We start from the raw sequence: 24016 nt of genomic DNA, 5'->3' as shown, positions 1-24016 counted from the left end.
AGAAAAAAGAATGGGAGGAATGAGGACACAAAGAAGAAAAAGAAGAAAAAGGTAGGACAAAAAATATCAAGATAAAAATATCAAGATGAGATAAGATGAAGGGACTACGTGGGTGAGGTGAAGTGACGTCAAGACAATTGCACATTTCAATATGCTTCGATACAAAACCACTAACCTTTAAACATATATTCTTAAAATTTCTATTCCAAGGATATTCGAGAAGGACATCAAGATATCTGAAAAGGATAAAATTATCCAGTCTCACTCATTTGATGAGTATTAGGGTTTAAAAGTCTTAGTCCAGTCCTGGTTATTAGCAAGGATCTAAACCTTACCTAAAATTTTGTCTGGTTTAGGTGCAGCCTTGTTCAGCCCAATGCAATCAGGTATACCAGTAAAAAAAGAAAATCCAAAAAAATAGATGTAATGCTTAGCTAAGTGCATCTTTGAAGATGAAAAGAAAAATAAAATAAGAATAAACAAAGATCAAAATAAAAATTAAATAAGTATAAGAAAAAAGAATAACAAAAAGAGAACAATAATAATAGAATAGTAAATGAAACATAGAACAATAAGAAAATAAAATAAGAAGGATGAAAGATGAAAAGATTAATACATGAAATAGAAAAGAAAAATAAGAGAAGAAGAAAAAATAATAATCAAAGGAGAATAAAATAAGTTGGAATAAGAAACAAACGTATTTTAAAAGAATAACAGAAAGTGAAAATAGCAAATAAAAGCACAAGAAGAAGAAGAAGTTAAGAACAAAATAAGAACAATAAAAGAAGTACAAAAAAATACAAAGAGAAGAAAAAGTTACAAAAAATAAAAATAAGAATAAAATGAGATAAAAACAGGATAAAAATAATGAAATTAAAATATAAGAAGAATAGAAGATGAAAAAAAGAAAAATGAACAAAACAAGAGGAAAAGAAGAAGAAATAAGATAAAAAGAAGAAGAAAAAACGAAAGATTCAAAAAATAAATAAATAAAATAAACAAAAAAGAACAATAATAGATCAAGAATGAAATATCAAAAGGATAATAAAAAAAGAAGAAAATAAGTATAAAACAAGAGGAAACTAAAAGAGAAGAATAAGTAAATAAGAACGAAAGATGAAACAAAGAAACCAATAAATCAAGAAAAAAAATACAAAAAAAAGAAGAGAAGATGAAAAGAAGAAGAACGTAAGATGAAAAGAAGACAATGAAATGAGAGCTGAATAAACAATATGAAAAGAAGAGGGTGGAGGGCAAGAGGTGGGGACGCAAACAAGGGAGAGTAGGGAGCACGACAAGGGGGAAGGAGCTTGACCAACAAATTAATACTTGTTTTTTGATATCTGGTTCTGACCCATTTTAGTCCTCCCTGAAATTTTGGTGGTCTGGTTTTACCCATCTCTTGTCCAAAATGTCAAACACTAAAGGGTATGGCATATCCCATAGCGATAAACGTGGAGACACTACATAAATATAGTGGGTGCTCTATAGGAGAAAGAGTTCATTAAATTGATTTGCATCAATCAATGAATGATATTATACCAAAAAATTAATGATATTGGTCCATATTGTGGTTGTCTAAGTGGTTTGTAGACACCAAATATAATTCTGCATTAACTATGACCGAAAAGTTCCACTTCATGGGAGTCCAAACCATCTAAGGTCTAGTGTAGTAAGATGTTCATAAAGATGATTGAGTGAGCAAGAAGAGATAGGATACCCTCAGCTTAACAGGAGGCAACTTAAGGAAGAAAATGTGAGAGGGGAGCTATCTGATGATTTCCAAATGCATAAGTACTAATCAAGATGATATATTGGAATTTGACCGTACCCTAAGTTGTCTTAGGAGCATCAAGATGATGATGGACTGTACGTAAAAGGGAACCTACGTAGTAAGGTTCCATAAGAATGTTTTTATACTATTTTTTATTTTCCAGGGTACGAGGTATAACTTAGCACCCCATGGGCTGGAAACACAACCTATCAATTGTATTAAATTGCTCCTTGATTAACTAATCTATATGTTGACATCAATATTTAATTAGGTTGTTCAATAAATTATTTTAGACCATTTTAGTAATTATTTAGACTGATACAGGGGCCTAAATGGTTACATGCTAAAGGTCTTTTGGACATCAAAAGATATACTTAAAATTCATCAGATGTCGAATGAAATCCTTGGGTCCCCTCCACTCCGATATGATGGAAATGGCATAATAAATATGTTGGATTAATAATGGGGATCATCAAGATTGAGGTGGAAATATTTAGAGGTTCACTTGAGCCGCATAACATGTCTTACTTGAGAAATAAGAAATCTGATCCTTGATGAGGTAATTTGTTCAAGGGATTTTAAAGACTGTTAACTTTTTGTGATAAGTTTTTACTGTACGAATAATAAAGGTTTCATGTAAATTCTGGACCTAGAACCCAATAGTAGTATCAACAATAGTTTATACCATAATTGAGATGATAACGACATGAAAATTGTCCAAAATATAATCAAATTAACATAATGTCACATTGTTCTGGCAAATCCCATTCAGATCCCATTCCCACTCCGTTCCGATCACCATAGGCTTTTGACATACCCCATTCTAATCATGAGTGGGGTACATTGGTGGGCTCTAACCATTGGTGGGGACGGTGCTGGTGGCCCGCATTGACCCAAGGTCTGGGACGGAGCGGTTGTGTAGTTTCGAGAGAAACTTTTTTAAAGAAGAAAAAAACAGGTGCCAACTTGCTGTACACCTCTTCTTCCACCCTGTCAATTCACAATAATTATACTATAGGAATATAAAATATAAAATACTGTAAATTAATTAATTCAACCCTTTTCCTTCCACTCATTCCACCCCTTGCTAGCCTTGCCAATTCACAGCAATTATACCATTGGAATATATATAATATCTTCCAGGCTTTAAACTAATAAATTCAACATTCTATTTTTTTAATAATTTAATTACTGCATATTCACGCAGCCCCGAATTTCCGCATCAAGTGGCATGCATTTGCTGTGATTAAATTATAGAGAGGAATGTCCTCGCACGTGTGGAAAGTTTTTAAATGAATTTTCTAAAATATAGTAACGGAGGTCATAAATGCAAATACTAAAAAAACGCGGTGATGTTGTACTAAGTAAATAAATTGGGAGCAAAAACAGAAAAACAAATTCTCCTTCTCTTCTCCACTGTAGACTGTCTCAGTCAATACTGAGGCTCCATTGAAGAGAGGGAGAAGAGAGAGAAAGAAGAGAGAGATAGAGAGGAAGAAGAGAGAGAAAGAAGAGAGAGAGAGAGCTTTAGGGAAGAAGAATGGACAATGGGCAATGGAGAGAGTAGTTAATCTTCATGATATTCGACTGTTTGAAGAAGTTTGCTGTGGTGGGGGATGTCTCCTCGTTTGCGTATTTTCCTTTGGTCTCAAACTCTGTTGCTGTTCTTCTCGATTTTGGCGTTGATCAGGTTCTGCGGGGCCGAAACAGGTGATCTCATTCGTTTCTCTGTTTGATTCTGTGCTCCCTCCCGTGAAACTGATGGATTTTATTCATACCCACCGTGTTTTTTGTATCGGGTGATTGAAAGAACTGTGATTTCTGCGCGAATTTGCTATTGGGTTGTTTTTCTTGTCATGATCGGAGAATTTCCTGATTCTTTGTAATCGATTCGTCCCTCGTAAGGTTTCGTAATCTTTCATCAGTTAGCGACTGGTTCACAAAATTCTTCTTCCACTACTAGAACTCAAATTTCTCCGTTTCTATCAAGAATAACACTTTCCAGTCTATAAGCATCGATCACTAATTTCGTTGAAGTGTCAACGGGGAAACGTCCGTCAGTTGTTTTTGGTTATATTAATCGCGGGGATCTTAATCGTTCACCTCTCACTTGGGAAGTTTTTACCTTTTTTGGTAACCCATGTTTTTTTTTGGAAATGGTAAGGTCTGAAAAATGCGAATTTCTCTAGGTTTGGACAAGGGTAAAGAAATTTTCATTTATTGAATATTTTCCCATCATTCACGAAATTTTTTTCATCAATCCGAACCCTTTGTTTCTTTAGACTTCCAATCTACTTCAGATTAATGTGAGTTTCTCCATGTTTTATTTCCTTACAATCCGCTGTTTGATTTCCGATGAAATGTCCATCATCAACTTTCAATTTTCAGTTCCTGAATAGTTCTTCACGAATCTGAACCTCCGTTTTCTTTACGTTTTCCATCTGCTGCAGATAAATGTGAATTTTCCAAGGTTTTATTTCATTATCCTGATCTATAATTTTCACACTGAATATCCACAATTACTTCCACGAATCAGAACCGTTGGTTTCTTTAATTTTACCACCCAGTTAAATGGTCTTTCTGAAGAGCTTAATTTCTCTGTAGAACCATTTGCACTTCGGCTGAGCTGTGGAGCTCGTTACGATCTTCGCGCCCCCCCTGGGAGGACACTCTGGTTCAAAGATTTTGCTTACACTGGTGGAAGAGTGGGAAACGTGACATATTCCAGCCCCATCTTTCCCCCTTTAAAGACACTTCGATATTTTCCTCTCTCAGATGGTCTAGAAAATTGCTACCACCTCAATTACATCCCCCTCAGACATTACTCTGTGAGATTTTTCTTTGCACTGGCAGACGAAGCCAATTCTGGGAATGAGCCTATCTTCGATGTTTCTGTCGAAGGAACACAGGTTTATTCCTTGAAGCCTGGCTGGAGCTCAGTGCCAGATCAATCATTTGTTGAAGCCCGGATGTTCGCCACGGACAACACTGTCTCCTGCTGCTTCCATGGGACTGGTCATGGCGACCCCTCAGTAATGGCCATTGAAGTTCTTGAAGTTGACAAACAAGCCTACTTCTTTCCTCTTCCAAAATGGAAGGATATAGTTCTTAGGACAGTGAGAAGGTTGACCTGTGGCAATGGAAGTCAAGGGTTTGAGGAAGATTTGAACGGCAGCCTTTGGGGTGGTAACAGGTTTTGGGCTCCTATCAAAACTTTTGGTGCTAACTCTGACCAGCCCATATCAACAAACAAGAGCATTTTAGGCGCATCAGATGGGCCCAATTTTTATCCGGAGATAATTTATCAGTCGGCTGTTGTCAGTGTTGATAATCATCCTCAGATTTCATTTCAAATGGAAGTTGATCCGAACCAAGACTATTCTCTCTGGCTGCATTTTGCGGAGATAGATCCCACAATCACCAAGAAGGGGCAAAGGGTTTTTGATGTACTTGTCAATGATGACATTATCTTTAAGGATGTCGACATCGTTGGCATGACTGGGAAGCCCAATGCTGCTCTAGTGCTCAACAAAACTCTTACTGTGAGCGCCAGGACTCTGACGATTGTTTTGAGTCCTGCCAAGGGGAGCCATGCCATCATTAATGCCATCGAAATTTTTCATGTTATTCCTGCAGAGTTCAAAACGCTAACAGATGAAGGTGTGCATATTATCATGATTCCCCCGCTCATATATTATTTTAGTACTCTTTGAGATGTTTGGGTATTCAGCTAATGACAGTTCTGAGATAATATATTTCGAACAAACTTCATGAATCAATATTTTGATTTATATTTCTTTTAGATAACTCAGGGAGAACATTCCGTTGGCCAATCCTTTTGCATTATTTACGATTCTGTGTGAATATTAACGTGTAAAGAGCAACTTTTTTTAGCCATGAGTTACAATAATGCATCATCGTGTTGGTTACTTTGGCGTACTGTCTGGAATCTCTTTGAAGTCTTATTTGTTCTCCCTTCTTTGCTGGGACAAAACGAAGATTTATTTTCAAATTGCCTTTCATACTTTCTTGACTCTTTTTGCTGCAACGTACAACATAAAATTGTGTAGCAGCAGAGGCACCTTGATAGAAACGAATAGATGTTTACATGCGTTCACATACCAGTTGAGTATAGTGCCATAAAGAAGACTAGAGAAAAGTAAAAGATAGAAAAGTGAATGCGATAGGACCCTGTAGGCTCTATCTAGACCAAATCACTGTACCCCTGGTTTCATTGATAGAGCATGGAGTAAGTTTGCTTGTGTCCAAATTTTAAAAAACACAGAATTCAGTCAGAGCAGGAAAGGGGAGACAATGAAAGCTAGATCGGAGGGGGGAGAAGGAAACTCTGAGGACTGCTCCACGTGACAGTTATGCGAGCCGAACGAGAGATGAGGGTTGGGTGTTGGGAGTGAGAAAGGAAGGTAACTGAGAGGGGTTCACTCAGTCATAATTTCTTGTCTCCAATGTGTGAGTTGCCCTTAAATAGCATCCATGTTGGGCCTATTGGACCCATCCTCTTGGTGACATTCGATGGTTTGTTGTGCGATCATGTCAGAATAATACTGATTAATGTGCATTCATTCACCCTCAAGCTGGCAGATAAATGTTATCCATGCCCAGAGTTTGAAGTAAGATTAGTATACAATGCTTCACAATAAGAGATGGGCCCATCAATAAAGGGATATCGAACTGCTAACCATCAATTTGGACTCCCACTTGTGGTATTCGCTGTGAATGTGACATTGCTCAAACAGATGCTTCAGACTGTGTTGGTTGGTGTGGATGAGGCAACAAAACGTAAGATTGTGATGCCATTTGTGTATGGCGAACACGATGGTCTAATGGTTGCTTGCAGTGGGCGGAAGGGTCTGTCTGAAGAAGGCCATTAGGCGATCCTTTTGTATGGGGACAACTCACACCCCCACACTGGATGCATTTGTTTCAAGTATAAATGCTTGGGTAAAGTCATGGGGGACAAGGACTGGCGCCGACGACATGGCCAACTTCAGTTGACCAAAATTCTGCTGTGTGTCAGTTTCAGGAGAAGGCACATTTCTTCAGCAGTCTTTTGAGCAACCAGGCAATGGTTGCCTATCCCATGACAAACGGCTGGTAGTAGCTTTTGACTCCTTCCATAGAAACCCCAGAGGTGGTAAGCTGTGGGTGAGGTCTACCAGGTTTGGACACCCTGAATTTTGTCTGTGGGTGGTGAATGCCGAAGATGAGATCCGGTGCCCCAGGTATTTTTGCTGCAGCTGCAAAACAAAATTCTTATTGGGGTACACGTGCAAGTGATTTTCATCCAGGCATTGGAAGACTTGGGTGTGGTGTTGGAGGCAGAGTGGCTCTAACCCTGGTGTTGTCACTAAAAACAAGCGCAAATTTTTTAGATAAGGGGGAAAGACATGATTCATGAGTCCCTTGAAAGTTGCCAGGGAGTTGGAGAGGCCAAAGGGCATGATGAGGTTCTCGTAGTGAATCAGGTGGATCTGAAAAGCCGTCTTCTTGACTTTTCACTCATGTATCTGAATCTGATGGTAATCGGATTTCAAGTACTTTGGGAAAACAGCATGACCCAGTGCTTTTCTAACTGCTCGTCGACCATCGGAATTGGAAACTGGTTGGGACTTATGGTCGTAAAGTTTGTGAAAATCAAGACGGAAACTGCTGCTCAAAGTGACACGAGTCCATGCTGGCGTCCTCAGACATGTTGATGGCTGCCCTGATGTTGACACATATAGCATGCTTAAAGACAATGCTGGACTCGCCTGGTGTTATGGGAGTTCCGCACAACTGTTGCCGGGGTTCCCTTCTAGGGTGTGCCACATACCATCAACTTGGAACTTGGGCAAGAAGAGATCCCAGTGTACTTTTGTCAATCTGTTACACACTCTTGTAACAATGGCAAAATATGATAGTACTGCAATTCAAGAGTTTCCAGAAATGGCAAATGTAGATGAGGATTCAACAAGAACTGGCTCAGATCGCGACGGCTCCTCCCTCCTGGCAGAAGCTTCTCCTCGATCAATAGGGCAGTCCCCTCTCCTGGAAGACTCCTCCCTCCTGCGGCAGGCGAGCTCCCTCCTGCAGCTCCTGAGTCCACGGCCAAGAAAAGACTAGATCGATAGTACCTGGATGGTGACGCCCTTATTTATAGGAGCCCTGGCGACGCCCACCCCTTCCAGTATTCAGTTGGACTGGTCAACAGCCCGTTGACCAGATCTGGGTCGCTTCCTTTGATACTTTTTATGATAGCGTCTATCACAATCCCCTTGTTTGCAACCAAGAATACCCTAAAATGACACTTTTGCTGAGTCCGTGTACGAGTAAACACGTTGCAGTTACTGTGTAACCTTATAGGTGGACGGTGAGGTTGCAGATATGTTTGTTGCCATGTGACACTGCACTTTTGCCATAATACATTTGATAAGGGGGCGGCACTGAAAGGGTTTTTTAGTTCCCCAGCCAGCCCAGGAACAGAAGAAAGTGGCTGACATGACAGTGTTGATGAGGACCCACACTTCTTGGCCCCAGATAAAGCCTGGATTTAGAGGGAATTAGGAGAGACCCCAGCGCAGATTGGAGAATGACTTGGACAACTGTTAAGTTGGCTTCCACCATCTCAGCATCGTCCTCTGAGTTTGAAATGAAGTTGTCGCTTTGGGGTAGAGGTGGTCAGTCTGATGAGTGACGGCTTGGATGTCCGAATATTTCTGACATCAGTGACCCAGTGTAAACTTATCATTACGCTAGTAACACATACCTTGGTCTTTGTGGTGGAGGAATGATATGAACCTCTCAAGACACTACTTGAGAGAGAAAGAAGGTAAGAAGTGCCTCAAAAGGGATCCCATTTGAATGGGGTATTTTGGGATAGTATGGAGGCTCTATGAATAAGACCTTCACCCCACAAGATATGGAGGAAGAACCTAATCTGAATTCAAAAAGGTCTGTGGCTGCTCCTGAGATGCTCCAAATCCAGAGAAGTTGCCTAGCCGTTGCAGCGTCGCCTCTCCACCGTATCTTTCTGTTCTTGATTTCTCTTGCGTTTCACTTATTCATCCCTCACTCTACTCGTGGATCCTTCTATCCCAATCTCTGCTCTTGTCAAGATTGAACTGCACTATACCGATTACCTATGGATATAGTGGAACTCATCTGGTGTTGACAGGAGAATATTAAGATCGACTTTCGTCCTCCGAAAGTTTCTGTCCACAAACATTCTAGATGTTCCTCTACTATTGATTTTCCTATCGATGATCTCACCGGTGACCACCGATTTCCCCTCAAACTGAAAAGTAAACAATCTCGCAGGAAAAATTATTCATTCTAGATATCAATTTCTTTATCCCAAATGACTTATTCTAGAGAAGATCAGATGTACCATGGAAATCAACAATTTCCGATGTTATCTAAAACTTGTGCTGCAGAGATACATGGTTATGAAGATCCAAAAAAGTGTAGCCGAATTAACAGAATCAGCTCACCATGAGATCAAGATCTGGTCCGCGTTAGTGTAGGGTAATTCCTCTAGCTCTAGATTGGTGGTGTGTCTGCAGGGCACCTTCGTCCACATCAGCCCCGATGGCTACCATATCTGATGCATCATCTGGCCAATATCTATGCGGAGCCTTATTTTCACAAACTGTTCATCTGTTCGTGAACTGTTGAATTTTGTTTCCCTTGTGCAGCTTTAGTTCTTTCTCTATCATCCTCTCCTAAACCCCTCTTGTGGTGGCTAGGGTAAACAAAAATGAGAATAGAACTTACTCATTCACCTATTACAAACTGATACCAACCAATAAAAGCAAATGGGCTGGACCCACTCATGTTAAGTCATTTGTTCTTGAATGGGCAGGGCCCACTCATATTAAGTCACTTATTCTCAAATGGGAGAACAAGTGACTTAGCAACTAACGGAAATATTAAAAACAAAAGACGGAAAATCAACACTGGCAAACATGAATAGTTTGCAAACAGTGTTTGCGTCTACTTTTTCCCATTCATGTTTGTGTTTGCTTCCTAAGGTTCGCACAATTGTAAACAACCAAAACATTTTTTCCCATCCCTAGTCTAGACAGAGGATTGAACATGTTGGTCTCGGTCTCCTAGAAGATCACACTGTATGACATGCCTCTCCTCTCCAAAGCTTCCTCGGGCCATTGTGGATAAGACATTTCTGCTTATTAATTGTGTGGGCCATCCCTCTCTTGGGCTGTTAAAAACTTGGTTTAACTCGGTTTGTAATGGTATGAGTTTGATCACTATCATGTGAAGTAACTAAGCACGTTCTTTGTGGATGAAAGAACTATGCATCTCCTCGGTTGCATTTATAGTGCTGTATCCAGCTTATCTAAATGTAGATGGTTTGTCTTATTGGTAGATGATTGTACTCCTGAAATCCAAGGGAGAAATCTCACCAGTCCTCACCTTTTTTTTGACTGAACCTTTGCTCGAACGGTGTGGACCTGCGAGCCACTCATGGGGGTTGATGTCTCAGCAGAGGTCTTTTGGAACTCTATACAAAGTGGAGCACCCAAGGGATGAGAGGGGTGGGTTCGATCCTTCTCAGTGCTATGAGCACGGCTGCACAAGAACGAAGTCTTCTTCAATGAACGGGAAGCATGGTGTAAAGCAGCCATGGGTTTTACCACTGCATGGTGTAAAAGCCCGGGGCCAAGGCCCTGGCCAGCCTTTGAGGCCCTACACGTATTTAAAGATAATATATTTTATCTCATTGGGAAGGTCACCAATTTGTGTGATCTCCCCTATCTTTCTTTAAAAAAAAACCAGTTCTAGAGAAATTTAAGCCAAAATTAATAAAAATGAATACTGGATACAATTATGTAGGATGATGCAATGTCAGAGGGCATGAAACCTGAAATGTTCAGGTGTACATAAGGCGGCCTCAAGATGAGACTGCCTCTCAATTATCTCAAGAGCGTAGAACAGGCAACTGTCAGAAATAACCTGCCTCATAGTGCTTTTTTTTTAAAGAAAGAGGGAATATCACCCGAGAACAGTGATCAACCCGAAGTCAACAAGATATATGAACGTGAAATATACAGCTGGCCAAAATGTTCCTTTCTCCCATCATTCCTGCCTTCAAAACCGATATGAAATGAGGCTATCCACATCATGTAGGAGGTTGTCCTCCGACACAACCCTTCCCTTAAACACCACCTCATTGAGGTGCAGCCATATAGGCCATAATACCGAGAGGACTTTCCCCAAGTCCCTACGTCCCCTGCATGCGGCTTCCTGAGTTGAACCCCAGCAGGACGCATCAGAAGCCACATCCACTCGTGTAACATTCTGCGGTCTTCAGATTGCCTGGGCAAAGGAACATTTGTATAAGAGGTGAGAACAGTCTTCTTCTCCATGTGTGCACAGGAGCAAACTACAGATGAATCCGGTAATATACGCTTCTGGAAGACTCTGATCATAATTCTTCTCATTATCGATAGCCATAAAAAATTCTTCACTTTTAGGGACACATTTTGTTTCCTAAGGAGTTGGCAGCTAATAACATTATGTTCCTCTTCCATTCGGTCTTCTCGAACCTTCTTGTATGCTTCTCGAACCAGAAAAGTTGTCTTTCTACCCCATTCCATCTTGTGTCCCTTTTGAATGCCGTAAGTGTAGAAATGCCTGCGGCATGCTCATCAATTCTTCCACCCGCTGGTCTGAAAGGATGCCCTCCAGCATTGGGTTCTTTATCTCATCCCTTAATTTGCTAACCATTGCATGGGTGTTCCTTGCCAGCTGGATGAGGCTTGGAACTCCACCCATAGCGTGCCTCAGGCTGGCCAGCCATCCATCCAAAGTCGAAATACTTTACCGTTTTCAAGTCTGGCTTCAAAAGAACTGTTAGACATGGGGTAAAACCTTTCACATGCCTTGCCAGAATGGAGGTGTCCTCTAAATGAGGTTGAGCATCACTCCCAGTTCATCTCTGTACCATATATGTTGCGTAAGAACTGAATGACCATATCCTCATCTGACCCATAATCCTACCCACCCATTTTGCAAGCAGTGCTTTATTCATGTCATGCAGGTATAAAAACCCCCAGCCCCCCTCATCCCGCTGGCTGGAAAACCACATCCAAAGAGACCCTAGCGGAACCTCTGCTATTTCCTGCCTCAGTTCCTTTCCAAAATAATTTCGTCACCATGATCTCCGAGTGACTTTCGATTCCCTGCAGCTACTTAACTGCTGTTAGATAAAATAACGGAATAGCCGAGAGCACTGATCGAAGCAATACCAACTGGCCTCCTCTCAGCGATATGCGGCTCTCCCAAGACTGTTAGTGATGTTGGTGCACCAGAGCCTAATATTTGTCTACAGGGCCAAGACTACTGCTGTCTCTTCCATTATCTGAGATGAGGATGAACTTGGGCGCAATTTCTGGTTAACAGATGATTTAATCTGGTCTGTCACTTAATGTGTTGTGGTTTCTGGCTTTATATTCAAGCAAGGCTAAAACCATTACCAAACTAGTTGCCCATTTTTTATTTTTGATCCCTGAAGATTTCATGCTAACTAGGGACGGGAGTGTCAGATTAGAAATTATGCAACTTAATAAAAAAATTGAGCTGGGTAAAAAATACCAGAATGATCTATCCTCTCATGATAATGGCAATAAAGATAAGAAAATAAAGTGGAAATAGTGTGAATTATGAAATTAAATGCTTTCATGCCTATTCAGTTACTGTGTTATTGAATTTTATATAATTTATCCTATCTCAGTGCACTTTACTGTATTGCCTTCTCATTGATGCTTGAGAACCAAAAGATAGTGAACATTCAAATCTTGATGATCAGGAAAAATGTGTTATGTTTCTGTACGGCTTAGAAACTTAAAAAATTCAACTAGTAGAAGGGTTTATGTTATCGATTGTTGTAGAATTTAACTTTCACTTTCTCTCGTTGGGGTTCTTCATTCCATGGTCGTATGAGAATGTTGCAAAGTATAACATTTCTCATTGGCATTTAATGCATCTTGAAGAAGAGATGGACTTTAGTTGGATTTCAGAAAATTTCTGAATTCAGATGATAATCTGTCTTGCTCCTTCTGATCCATCTTCTGATATTCTCATTTAAGCGTTGTATTCAGTTATTTGAGTTTTTCAACAGTAAGGGCATTGGAAGTTGTTAAGAATGCTCTGGGGCTTCCGCTTCGTTTTGGATGGAATGGAGATCCATGTGTTCCACAGCAGCACCCTTGGGGTGGCGTTGATTGCCAATTCAACAGTAGAATTGCCAAATGGGTCATAGACGGACTGTACGTAACTTATTACAAATGCTTTATATTCCTCGTTTTTTATCCTGAATGCACCGTTCCGGCATGGAAAATCCTCCGACTAGGGTTCAGCTTTCATCAACATCATCGTCGACACCACTGACCATTATTGATGATGACGTTGATGATTTCAGGGTAGTTGATGTTGAGGGGGTGCCCTGGATAGTTGACATTGAGGACAGGGTCAACATCAATGTCAACATGGTGTCCAAAATAAACAAGCAGATATGAAGAGCGGTTGCAAAGGTTAGGATGAGGTTAATGATTTTTGATGGTTGACAATGACGTCGATGATGATGGGCACCCCTGGATGGTTGGCATCACCATTGACGTTGATGGTCATCGATGTTGACTGCATCATCAACAAATCATCAATCAATCCTCAACATCTTCATCTACCTCCCACATCAACGTGGTTTGGATGGCTAAACCCTACCCAAGTTCATCATTGTCTTAGTCCTTTGACTATGCTTCTGTTACTGACTATCGTGAACCCTTGTTAGTTCCCTTTTATGATATCTTTAATATGAATGTGTTCTGGTCTTGATTTTGCTTGTATCTCTTTGCAGTGGTCTTGATAACCAAGGACTAAGAGGATTTCTGCCAAGTGGAATATCTCGATTACGTCATTTACAGACCATGTAAGTTGGAGATACTCCTTATGAGATATTCAAGGGGACTCTGTAGGTACTTGAGAAACTGTACTTCTAGATTAAGATGGACACTTGATCTGGATAGTATGTCAGAAGTAGCCGAGAAACTGTCTACAACATGAATTATGAAAATATCTTTTTCTTTTATAGCCTGTAATCACTGTTAGGCTACAGTATTAAATTTATTCCTTTCTACTTTATTGGGGGGTTTTATGTGAGAGTGTATGTCTCTATACATATATTTACAGCAGATAGAGTGAAGAAATGATGAGATATTTTACTGTTTTTCTGGGGTTCATTTCCTTACTCCCAGGGCAGCGGGCTCCTCGCGTTACTGTCCTCTTTTCTCTTCTCGGATCACACAAATTTCAAAGTCGCACACAATTTTTTTCTCTCTTTCTTTTTTTCTTTCTTGATTGATTGATCAAGTCTTCAATTCTCCGTTTCATTCTGGTGCTGACCTCATACAACTCCGGCAGTTGTATCAGTGTCCAAAACTTGATATGGGATCCCGTGACAACTTCCAGAAAGGGTCAAGAAAAGAGTTGATTGTGGAATGTCATTGACAAGAACCATTAATGAATGAGAGAAGAGATGAGGTCACCAATGCACTCAAGGCCAAAAAAAGGTGGATCTCCCTGCTCCTGTAGTCTGCGTCTGCGATTCCTTGTGTAGAAAATTTGTATCCTTTTTGTAGTGTCTGGAACTTTCAGCCTTTTCTGAATTAGAAAAGCATATGCCTAATAGTTGGCATGTGTCATGTTACGATCAACTCCCTCTTGTAAGCCCACTAGGGCATTATTGTCTTTCCCTTCCGTCTTGCATTTCCCTTGAAATATGTAGCCCTCCCCATTGGAGGGCAGGATTTGAATTAAATGTAATGTTTCCCCTTTGGTAGCTGGCATCTTCCCCGACAACATCCACTCCATGGGGTCTCATTCCCTCTGGGAATGCCCACTCCACCGCACCTCTAAGGCCTTCGTCCCTCGGCGTCGTCAATTCTGCCAGGGCCAACTCCTTCCTTCACAATACGATCATCGGCTGGGACCGTATCAGCTTCCATTTTAATTTCTTCAACTATTAAGTCCTTTTGACCTTATCAGAACCATCATAATATCCAACTGTGAGGAGATACTAATTATGAAATTCTGTTTGTACATTGTTAAAGCAATTCTGGAGGCATCCTAGTTCCATTTGTTTGGAAGTGTTTTTCCTGAGATACACATATAGAGCTTGATAAGTCCATGGATGAGATGAGCTCTGTCTCAACCCATGTCCATGGCCACACAGTGCCTGAAGTAGGGCCCACTGTCCAATCACAATTTGTCAGGTCTTTCCCTTCTCCATCAGGTCCCTCGTGACGTCTGTCGCAGAACACGTTCCAGGGTAAGGTGTGAATCCCGTCCCTACATCCTGGGGTATGGGATGAATAGGATGCACGATGTTGGGTCCCAACCCAAATCCAGATACATCCATAGGTTGACAAATTGTCAATGCGTGAATGTCTACTCATTTTCTTGATTGGGTGATATGATACCAGGCTGAATTTATGAGAAATGTCTGCACAGTAACAACCCATTGCCCTATTTAAAGCTCAGGCTTCACACGGACAAGGCTATCCAAGATTGAATTATGAATTCTTTGGCTCCCTCCCATCTCTCCCTTTGCCTCTGACATTGCGTATGCTCTTTCCTGCGAATCTGCGATATTCCTGAGGTGCTCGGTGAAGATCTTATCATGGGGCCACCTCTCCTTTCCCGTTCATCTTGTCAATGTGATATTCCTCAGCTGTTCTGTGAAGATCTTATTATGGGGCCACCTCTCCGTTCCCGTTCATCTTGTCAATTTTATTTCTCGCGGTCCTTTTCTAACTCTTGGACCAAACCTTGGAGTTTTATGGAAGTATTTCAAGTGAAATATCTAGGAATCCTATTCCCAAAAGGATCAGGTGCGGTTTTTGAGACTCAGAAAACTTTTTCACGAATTTAAATTTGACTCCTCAGCATGGAACATCACGGTATAAGATTCTGATTGAGGCGCTTATACTGGTGGGTGATGGATTTTCATGTTTTGAATGCCAAATTTCCTTAGTCGCATTATGGAAACACCTCAATAATTTGCCTAACCTCTCTTCAAGCTGTCTAAAATCTCCTGAGCATGTTTAGAGTGTTAGATATACTCTGTATCTTGTTTTTCTTCCTATGGATGTGAAACCGTTTACCCAAGGAGATTAATACACAAATGTAGGTAAGTCTTAATCTTACTGTTCTGCACAGCCATCTTCAATCGAACCTACATCTGTGAACACTTGGCTTGTCAAGTTCTAGTAACTAGAATAGAGCGAGTTAATTCATCACTTGGCATGTAGTTTGATCTTTTTCTCGCAAGTATACTCTTTTGCATAATGAATTAACTTTTATCGTATATTCTCAAGTGTATATGTTTATCGTGTATAGATACAAATTGGTTTCCAAAATCAATCGTCCTATTAGTTATATAGTACATTTTGACTTATTCTTTCTGTTTTCTTGTTTTTCTTGACCTAGAAACTTGAGCGGGAATAGCATTCATGGGTCTATACCAGATTCTCTTGGAAGAATATCCACACTTGAAAAGTTGTGAGTAAGCTTCATATAGTTATTTATCGATTGGCGTTTTCATTCTACTTCATCATAATATAAAGTTTGCTTCTGATACAATCCCATATCAGTTTCTCTGGAACTTTATTGAAAAATAACTGATAAATGTATTATAACGGCATTACTATGCGGCGTGTGAGGCCCATGTGCTGCACACAGTTGACAGCTATACTAGCTGTTATCCATGATAGTTTTGACTAATCCAGCCCGATATGCTCCTCTACATATCGATGCCAGAATAAATAGTTATATGAAACATTTTTATCATTTATTGTTCACATGTATCTCTCTGCATCTCTTGAGTGCATATGCGAAATAACTAACTGTTGGACTGTCTTGTTTGTAGTCGGCTCATTTTCCAACTTAACTCCACACACATGAACAAACATGTGTCATGGACATTTTCATGAACTCTCTGATACATGAGTATCCTAGAAACTTTGTAATGTCTTAATTTATACATTTGTCCATATATTGTTTATTCACGATAGTAGTTCATGTTGGCTTTGTTCAGCTTTAAAACTTAGAAATAACGACAAACAAGTATTGATTCAATTTTTAATATTTTTTGCGGGAAATCATTCAACCAGGAAAATCAATTGACCTGGAAATCATAAGTTTACTGAAGTTTATTTTGGATGAATTTATCATCTTCTGGAATAAAGCCATTAGGTGCATCCAGACCTATTTTTAAAGAAAAGTGGTTTCATAACATTTTCAATCATATACATCAAAGATCTGGTTACGTGTTAGATTCCTGCAATGGACTTATCATAGGAGGGCCAAAAGGGCCATATAAGGGGCCGTCTAATAATTGGGCAGCAAAGTGCATATCTATGGGAGCTACTGACTGTGAGCATGGCTATGCCAATTGCATAGGCACCATGATTATGCCACTAAAAAAACCGTAGGGAGCTACCAGACGGTTATCAATACAAATAATGTGCCAAAAGACTCTGTCAAGTGGATGCTCAGTTGAGGTTCTTGTTGGCACAGTTGAGCTGTGTCTGGCCATCATGAGGGGAAGGATGTCCGTCTTCAGAAGTTCTTGACTCTTAAGGCACTCTTGCTTCTCATCTTGTTCGTCTATCTTCTCCTTCCCTTCTCCATTTCCTCTTCCTTTCTTGATTCTGGATAGATCTCCGTGAGGCTTCGATCGTTATATAATACACTTGATCAGTATATTAAAAAGTTCGCCTTAGTATGCAAATGCCATGTTACACTATTTAATTTCGTTAGTCTAAGTGATCAATTTTGTCATTCTCGATAGAAAAGTTATTATCAAATTTGCATAAAAATTTCAGCTATTCTTATATAAGATCATTTTCATGGGTATTTTAGCTGAGACTGTTTTTTTGTAGAGATCTTTCGTACAACATGTTGAACGGTTCCATACCTGAGGCACTAGGGGGCCTGAAACGCTTAAAGATCTTGTGAGCGCAGACAAATAGCATCGTGGTTTCATCTTTTTCCTTTACATCTCTGGTCCACACTCATTCTGAATGAAACTTCTGTCTGTTTGGCAGGAATCTCAATGGCAATTTCCTCTCTGGGCGAGTCCCGGCATTGCTGGGAGGCCTACCTCTTCGTGGAGCTAGCATCAAGTAGGCACATATTCCCTCTCTATACCGCATAGCTTCAGATCTACGGTTTTTTTATTTTTAATTTGTATTTTTTTATACCGATTTTTTTTCACTTTATTTTTTTCATTTCACTTATATTCTTATTTTCATTTTTTTGCTACTTTATTTTGAGATATTTGCCCTTTAGTTATATTTTAAGCTTAATTCGCATTTTCATTTTATTTAAATATTAGTCTAGGCACATTACAAAATTAATTTCCTTGTATTTCATTTTAAAATTTTAAATTTCATTTGTTTGTGGGTTATCCCTTTAATTTAAACTTCATTGTAATTTTTTCTTCAAAAAACTTCTTTATACTTTATTTTTCATGAACTTATAATTTATTTTTAATTTATCTGTCTATTTTTAATTAACTATGTTAATTTTCATTAACTTCAGGTTTTTAAATTTATTTTCTTTGAAATTTTTATTATGTATTTATTTAAATTAATTTAAGTTCATTTTTATTTTGAATATATATTTAAGTTACTGTTAATTGATTTCATTTCTTATTTGAAATTTATTTTTGAGTTTTTCTAAACGTTTAGAACCATTTTAGTTACAAATTTAATTTAAAAAATACATTATAATTATTCTTAATTTGTTATAATTTATTTATGGTTATTTTTTTTTATTTTTAATTGATTTTTGTTGACCTTTATTTCGGGTTTTACTTTAAGTTGTTAATTTTAGTTTACTTTTATTTTCTATTCTGAAAATAATTATATTTGAATTTTACTTTACTTTTGTTTTAATTTAATTGAAATTTCAATACCATTTGGTTTTGTAGAAAATTTGAAAAAAAACTAATTTCCTCCTTTGAAAGTATTTGTATGTTAACTTCGTAATCAAATATTATATTTAATTTTTTATTTATCGGTATATAAATTTTTTAGACTTTCTTTTATTTTAGTTTAGGATTTATCTTTGTTGGATATTATTTTTTTATATTTATCTATTTTTAAAAATTTTATTAGTTTTAAATTTATTCTTATTTTAAGGTTGTTTTGAAATTTAAAAGTCTTGATTTCTTTTTTGAAAGGACGTAAAAGGCTTGACTCAATTGCTTTCATATATGTGGATTCCCAAAAGGTGCTCATTAGAAAAGAGGATACGACTCGATAATTTTACTATCCACAGTTATCAATTTGGGCTGAAATAAAGAACAAAAGAGTTCAATTTTCATACCCTCCATAAACATTTCTATTCTATCTGCTATTACATATTTGCTTTTGGTCATGCTCTGAATTCTCTGACGCCCTGCCATTCCCATTAATAGTTGAAATTTTCTACAAAGAAGAGATAATATGAGCCACTGGAAGTCACTCTGGATTAGGGTTTTGGCATCAACAATGACATGGAGAATGATAATGACAATGATGGTTCACCATTGGCATCATTCTTTATGGGCTGATGGTGAATTGCCATCAACATGATACCAACCTGGATCTAGGCTTGTATCGGAAGGTGGGTGGAGGACGAGGAGAGATAGAAGTTCCCGGGGTAGAGAGGAGAAACGGGAATGATCTGAGGAAGGGCCGAGCAGAGGGGGTAGGGATCAGCCGGGGACGAGCCGCCTGAAGACACGGTGAAGAAGAGACGATCACGAGGGCCAGGGGATCCTTGAGGGAGAGAGAGAGAGAGACCAGACCCAGACGAGGAGAGGGGAGACAAAAAGACCTTACTTCAATCTACTTCTTCTCGGCTGCCCTCCTAAAGGGAAGGCATCCCTATTTAAAGGAAATACAACAATAGCCAAATGACTAAAATGCCCCTGCGGGCTAACATGACGAAATTACCCCTAGGATCCTATCACAACATTATCATCTATATGTTGATGACAAATCATTGTTGTATTTGTGATTTGTCCAATCCCAAGCATGGACGAGGATGAAGTTAGTGGAGGATTTACTAAAATAAATTCTTGATCATTTTCCAAGCCTCTTCGGTGACATTTCAAATAACCATCCGCACCATCATTTATCCAAGCCCAAACATGGACAATGATGATGATGATGATGATGATGAATTCATCATCGATCACCAAGGCTACTCTATTCTTGTTTCTTCATTTCTATTAAAACAGTTTTTTCCCTCGTCATTGTCTGTATATTAATTTTTAATTATCTGATAAATGGCAGTTTTACTGGAAATGATGGGCTCTGTGGAATTCCTGGTTTGCCCTCATGTGGTCCTCATCTATCCTTGATGGCGAAGATCGGAATTGCTTCTGGATCATTTATTGGCCTTATTCTCCTGACCATATGTCTAATTTGCTGGAGGAAGAGGAGACAGAACATTCTTCGTGCCCAACAAATATCTACTTGTGGGTCTTGCTGAATTACCCTTTTTTTAATTTTGGAAAAAGATGATATTAACATTTTATGTTTCCTTTTGTTAAAAATGCAGCAAGGGAAGCCTCATATGCCAAAGCGAGGACGCAGTTCTCTCGGGATATCCAGATGAATATTAGACAATCTTCTTGGAGTTTAGTCAATGCTAGCACAATTTGACTTTCCCTGTTTGAGCATTGACCAACTCTTTGCAGAGATCTCTTGTAATTTTTACCCAGATGGTCAATGCCTGAAAATGGGAATATCTTGCAGGGTAGATGAAAATCATTCATTTCTAGGATTTCGCTTGATATATATTATTACGCTCTCCAGTTGCTCAACGCTTGAAAAAAAAAATTACAAAGAATGTTACATTTATTCAAGTGTCATCTAATTGTATCTGATTGGGATGCCCCTAGTTTGACGTGTCTATTGAGATGATTAGCATGAAGTTCAGATTTATGTACTCTATATTAATATACATAAGTTTACATAGGACACATTTTCTTAATACAAAAAACATTTATCTTACTTAATATTTATCTACTCTGAAATTTTATATCAACGTATGGACTTAAATGATTGACTTGAATATTATAATCGAGTTAAATATTAAATTACAAGAATATAAATTTATTATTCATTTTTTATTATGACTCTTAATAAAATTATCAGGTTTTTTTGCTATCTTAATATAAATTTAATTTGGTATCATTTAGTTCATAGATTAAATAGAATATGTAGGGAGGTTTCCTATATCTTTTCCTATTCAATTTAGTCCACGTAAATAGATTATAACTTTTGAGCTGAACCAATTTTATATATTATATTTATGGGGCTATATAAGGAAATAGGTATCAAATATTAAAAAATCAAAAATTAAAAACTAAATAAGTCTAATAATAGCCCTAAATTTTAAATTTTTAAAATATTATACCATATTGTATTTATAACTATATACTATAATAAATATATTATAGGGCTATTGTTATGTATTTTTCTGTTTACTTAGATTTATTATTCATATTGATGTTTGAAGATTCTATTTATACTATGCTAACAATATAATAGTGGTCAGGCAGGTATGCCCCTATCTTCTAGCAGTTCAGGACATCTTTCTGCCAAGAAAGCAGTGAAATTCTCCAACTGATAGGGTACTAGGAATGTATGTTGATTGTGGGTTAGTAATAATTGGGAAACTCATATCCATATCATACATATATGTATATGATATGGCTGCTTCGTGGCTTGAAGCCCAAGGTGTTAATGGGGGTGGACTGTAAATTCATTGGCAACTGTCCATGCCAGTTCAAATCCACATTGGCCCAAAATTTGCCTCTGATTTATTTTGAGTATGACATCACTTTTTCTAGAATTACCAGATGTATGTACGGAAAAAAATTATGGTGTGCGTTATCATTGAAGGATTGGCTATAAACATTGTATTTGTAATAAATATTTCTCGAAATAGTTTTTTGCCTCTCGGCCATGAAGTGAGGGCTTGAAAAAACATTTTACAAGATGCATAAGGTCATATGAATCTCAAATTGATCTCTAAAACAAACTAACCTTTATATCCTTATGGGAAAATTGTTCCACCCTTAATTTGTATGCCCGTGTAGAGTGTTCTGAAGCCATTCATGTGTCCAGCCTCAAGAAGTATCCTCACGATCAAGGGGCTCTTGGATCTCCACTTATTCTCCAACTCATCTTGAAGACCTTGTTGATATTCTCACCTTCAACACTTTGTTTTTTTTTGACGGAGAAATGGAGAAGCATAGGGGGAATCTCTGGCTGAAAAAGGTGCCTAAAAAGGGGAACCCCTCCCCTATTTATTTTTTAATCAATTTTTTTCATAAAAGTTCTTTAAATAAAGTATATTCACCAATGTCATTTTAATCTTATGCATGTAATCCTGTGGGCCCATGTCTCACATTCTACTCAATAAATTTAATGCCACAAAAACATTTATTGTACAAATGAATTAATTAACTAAATCAACATATACATTTTAATTTATAATGATCTATTTTACCCATTGGATAGGTTAAAGTTCCAGCCCATGGGGTGTAAGGCTGCATCTTGAGCTCTATAAGATACTAAGTACAAAATGAACTCTCTCATGGAACTTTTAGCACCATCAAGAATTGAATATCTATAATCCTTAGTTAAGGATAATGATTATACATATAAGTTGTCCCCGACAAATGCCTTCACGAATTCCTGACTATTGCCATTGAAACAAGTTCATCTTTGAGGCATTTTTTCCTTTCAGTGTGACTCTATTGGATCCTCTTTCATTCCTTTAATTGAACAAAATGATGCCGATGGGGCGTCAATGAGTTTTAACATGAAACTTCAAAATGTTCCACTTTCTCTATCTGTGAAGTGAGTTGTAGGAACCAGACTAGAACGCCAGCTGGTTTAGATTCCAGAGTATGAGTTATAGCCAAAGACAAGGTTATTCTAACTATTCAATTGTATATTTCTATAGACAAGGTTATTCTAAATATTTGATTGTATGTTCAATTATCAATGTATCAACTTTCGAATGAAAATACTTTTATGCACCAAAACCCTCTGGTTTAACAAGGTAAATATGTTAAAAAAGGAAAAATTAGAGCTGATGGGGTTGATACCATTGGTGGAGAACTCAGTTGGGGAAAAATGTAATGGTAGCTTATATGCCATGTGAAGGCTAAAATTTCGCAGATGTGGTACATATAAGTGAGTATTTGGTCGATTGTAATATTTATGCTTCTTTTCAGATCCAAAAATATGCATCATGAAGATCATCATTAACAAAATACTCCTTTAGAAGCTCATTTACTCTGCAATTTAGACAGAAATAGCATCACTCTGATTGGATTTTGGATGGAAACATGTGATATTTTAGTATGTAAATTAATACTTCAGATAGTAAATGAATGGTTGTATGCAACCATTCATTTAGGTGTTCATTGCAAAGAAGACTTCTCTAAAATACCTACAGGTGCAAGGGGTCAAGTAATTGAGGTGAGATGGATCGGAAAAAAGAGCTTCCAGCTATAATCTAAAAATAATTTTTGTATATATTTCACAGAAACATGAAATCAAAATGGCTGATAAAATAGCTGGATGACATGGGAATAAGGGTACTATTTCCAAAATTCTGCATAGTCAAGACATGACCAATTCACAAGTTGGAACTCCTGTTGAAATGATCTTCAACCCTTTAGGAGTATCCTCATGAATGAGTGTTGGATAGATTGGAATGTTCAATCAGCTTAGCGAGAGATCTCTTAAGTGACATTAAAGAATAGCATCTTTTGATTAGAGATACAAGAAATAATCCAAATATCCCAGGAAAAATTAAAATATATTATGGAAGAACTTGAGATCCTTTTGAACAACCTACCCTAATAGGCAGGTCCTTTATATACTTAGATTGATTCATCAAGTTCTTGATACAATCCATTATGCACTTGTAACACAACAAACCCTTTGAGGAAGGGGAAACAAGGAGACCAACGAGTCAGAGAAATGGAAGTTTGGGCTTAAGAGGGATTTGTCGTTGCCCATATTTTACTATAGATTCTTACTTATAAATTTTATCATATTAGAGCTCGTCAAGAAGTGATTGTTAGTAATGGTTGGTGGAACAATAGTTAATCCTGAGAATGCGCCTAATCCTTTCAATTGTTTGATA

At 38.1% G+C, this 24016-nt stretch overlaps 1 protein-coding gene across 1 annotated transcript; it reads left to right on the top strand.

Moving 5' to 3' along the window:
• The first annotated feature begins 3205 nt into the window (after positions 1-3205).
• RLP4 (receptor like protein 4) lies at positions 3206-20629 on the top strand. Its single transcript, XM_078580688.1, has 9 exons — positions 3206-3484; positions 4379-5434; positions 12915-13062; positions 13650-13721; positions 16280-16351; positions 17734-17805; positions 17899-17976; positions 20137-20321; positions 20405-20629. Exons 1-9 carry the CDS (start codon positions 3391-3393, stop codon positions 20506-20508), a joined length of 1881 nt encoding a protein of 626 aa, XP_078436814.1. The 5' UTR covers positions 3206-3390; the 3' UTR covers positions 20509-20629.
• The last annotated feature ends 3387 nt before the right edge of the window (positions 20630-24016 follow it).

This window comes from Wolffia australiana, chromosome 9, assembly GCF_029677425.1.
Source record: "Wolffia australiana isolate 7733 chromosome 9, ASM2967742v1".
In the NCBI taxonomy this organism is placed as follows: domain Eukaryota; kingdom Viridiplantae; phylum Streptophyta; class Magnoliopsida; order Alismatales; family Araceae; genus Wolffia; species Wolffia australiana.
Note: the sequence above shows the minus strand (reverse complement) of the source record. Positions and strands in the feature narration are given on the sequence as shown.

What these genes read in the sequence shown, in the direction of transcription:
- RLP4 (XM_078580688.1), top strand. Translation starts at nt 3,391, where the DNA reads ATGTCTCCTCGTTTGCGTATTTTCCTTTGGTCTCAAACTCTGTTGCTG. An exon ending in GTTCTGCGGGGCCGAAACAG is followed by an intron (nt 3,485 to 4,378) that starts GTGATCTCATTC and finishes ATTTCTCTGTAG; the next exon opens with AACCATTTGCACTTCGGCTG. An exon ending in ATATCCACACTTGAAAAGTT is followed by an intron (nt 16,352 to 17,733) that starts GTGAGTAAGCTT and finishes GTTTTTTTGTAG; the next exon opens with AGATCTTTCGTACAACATGT.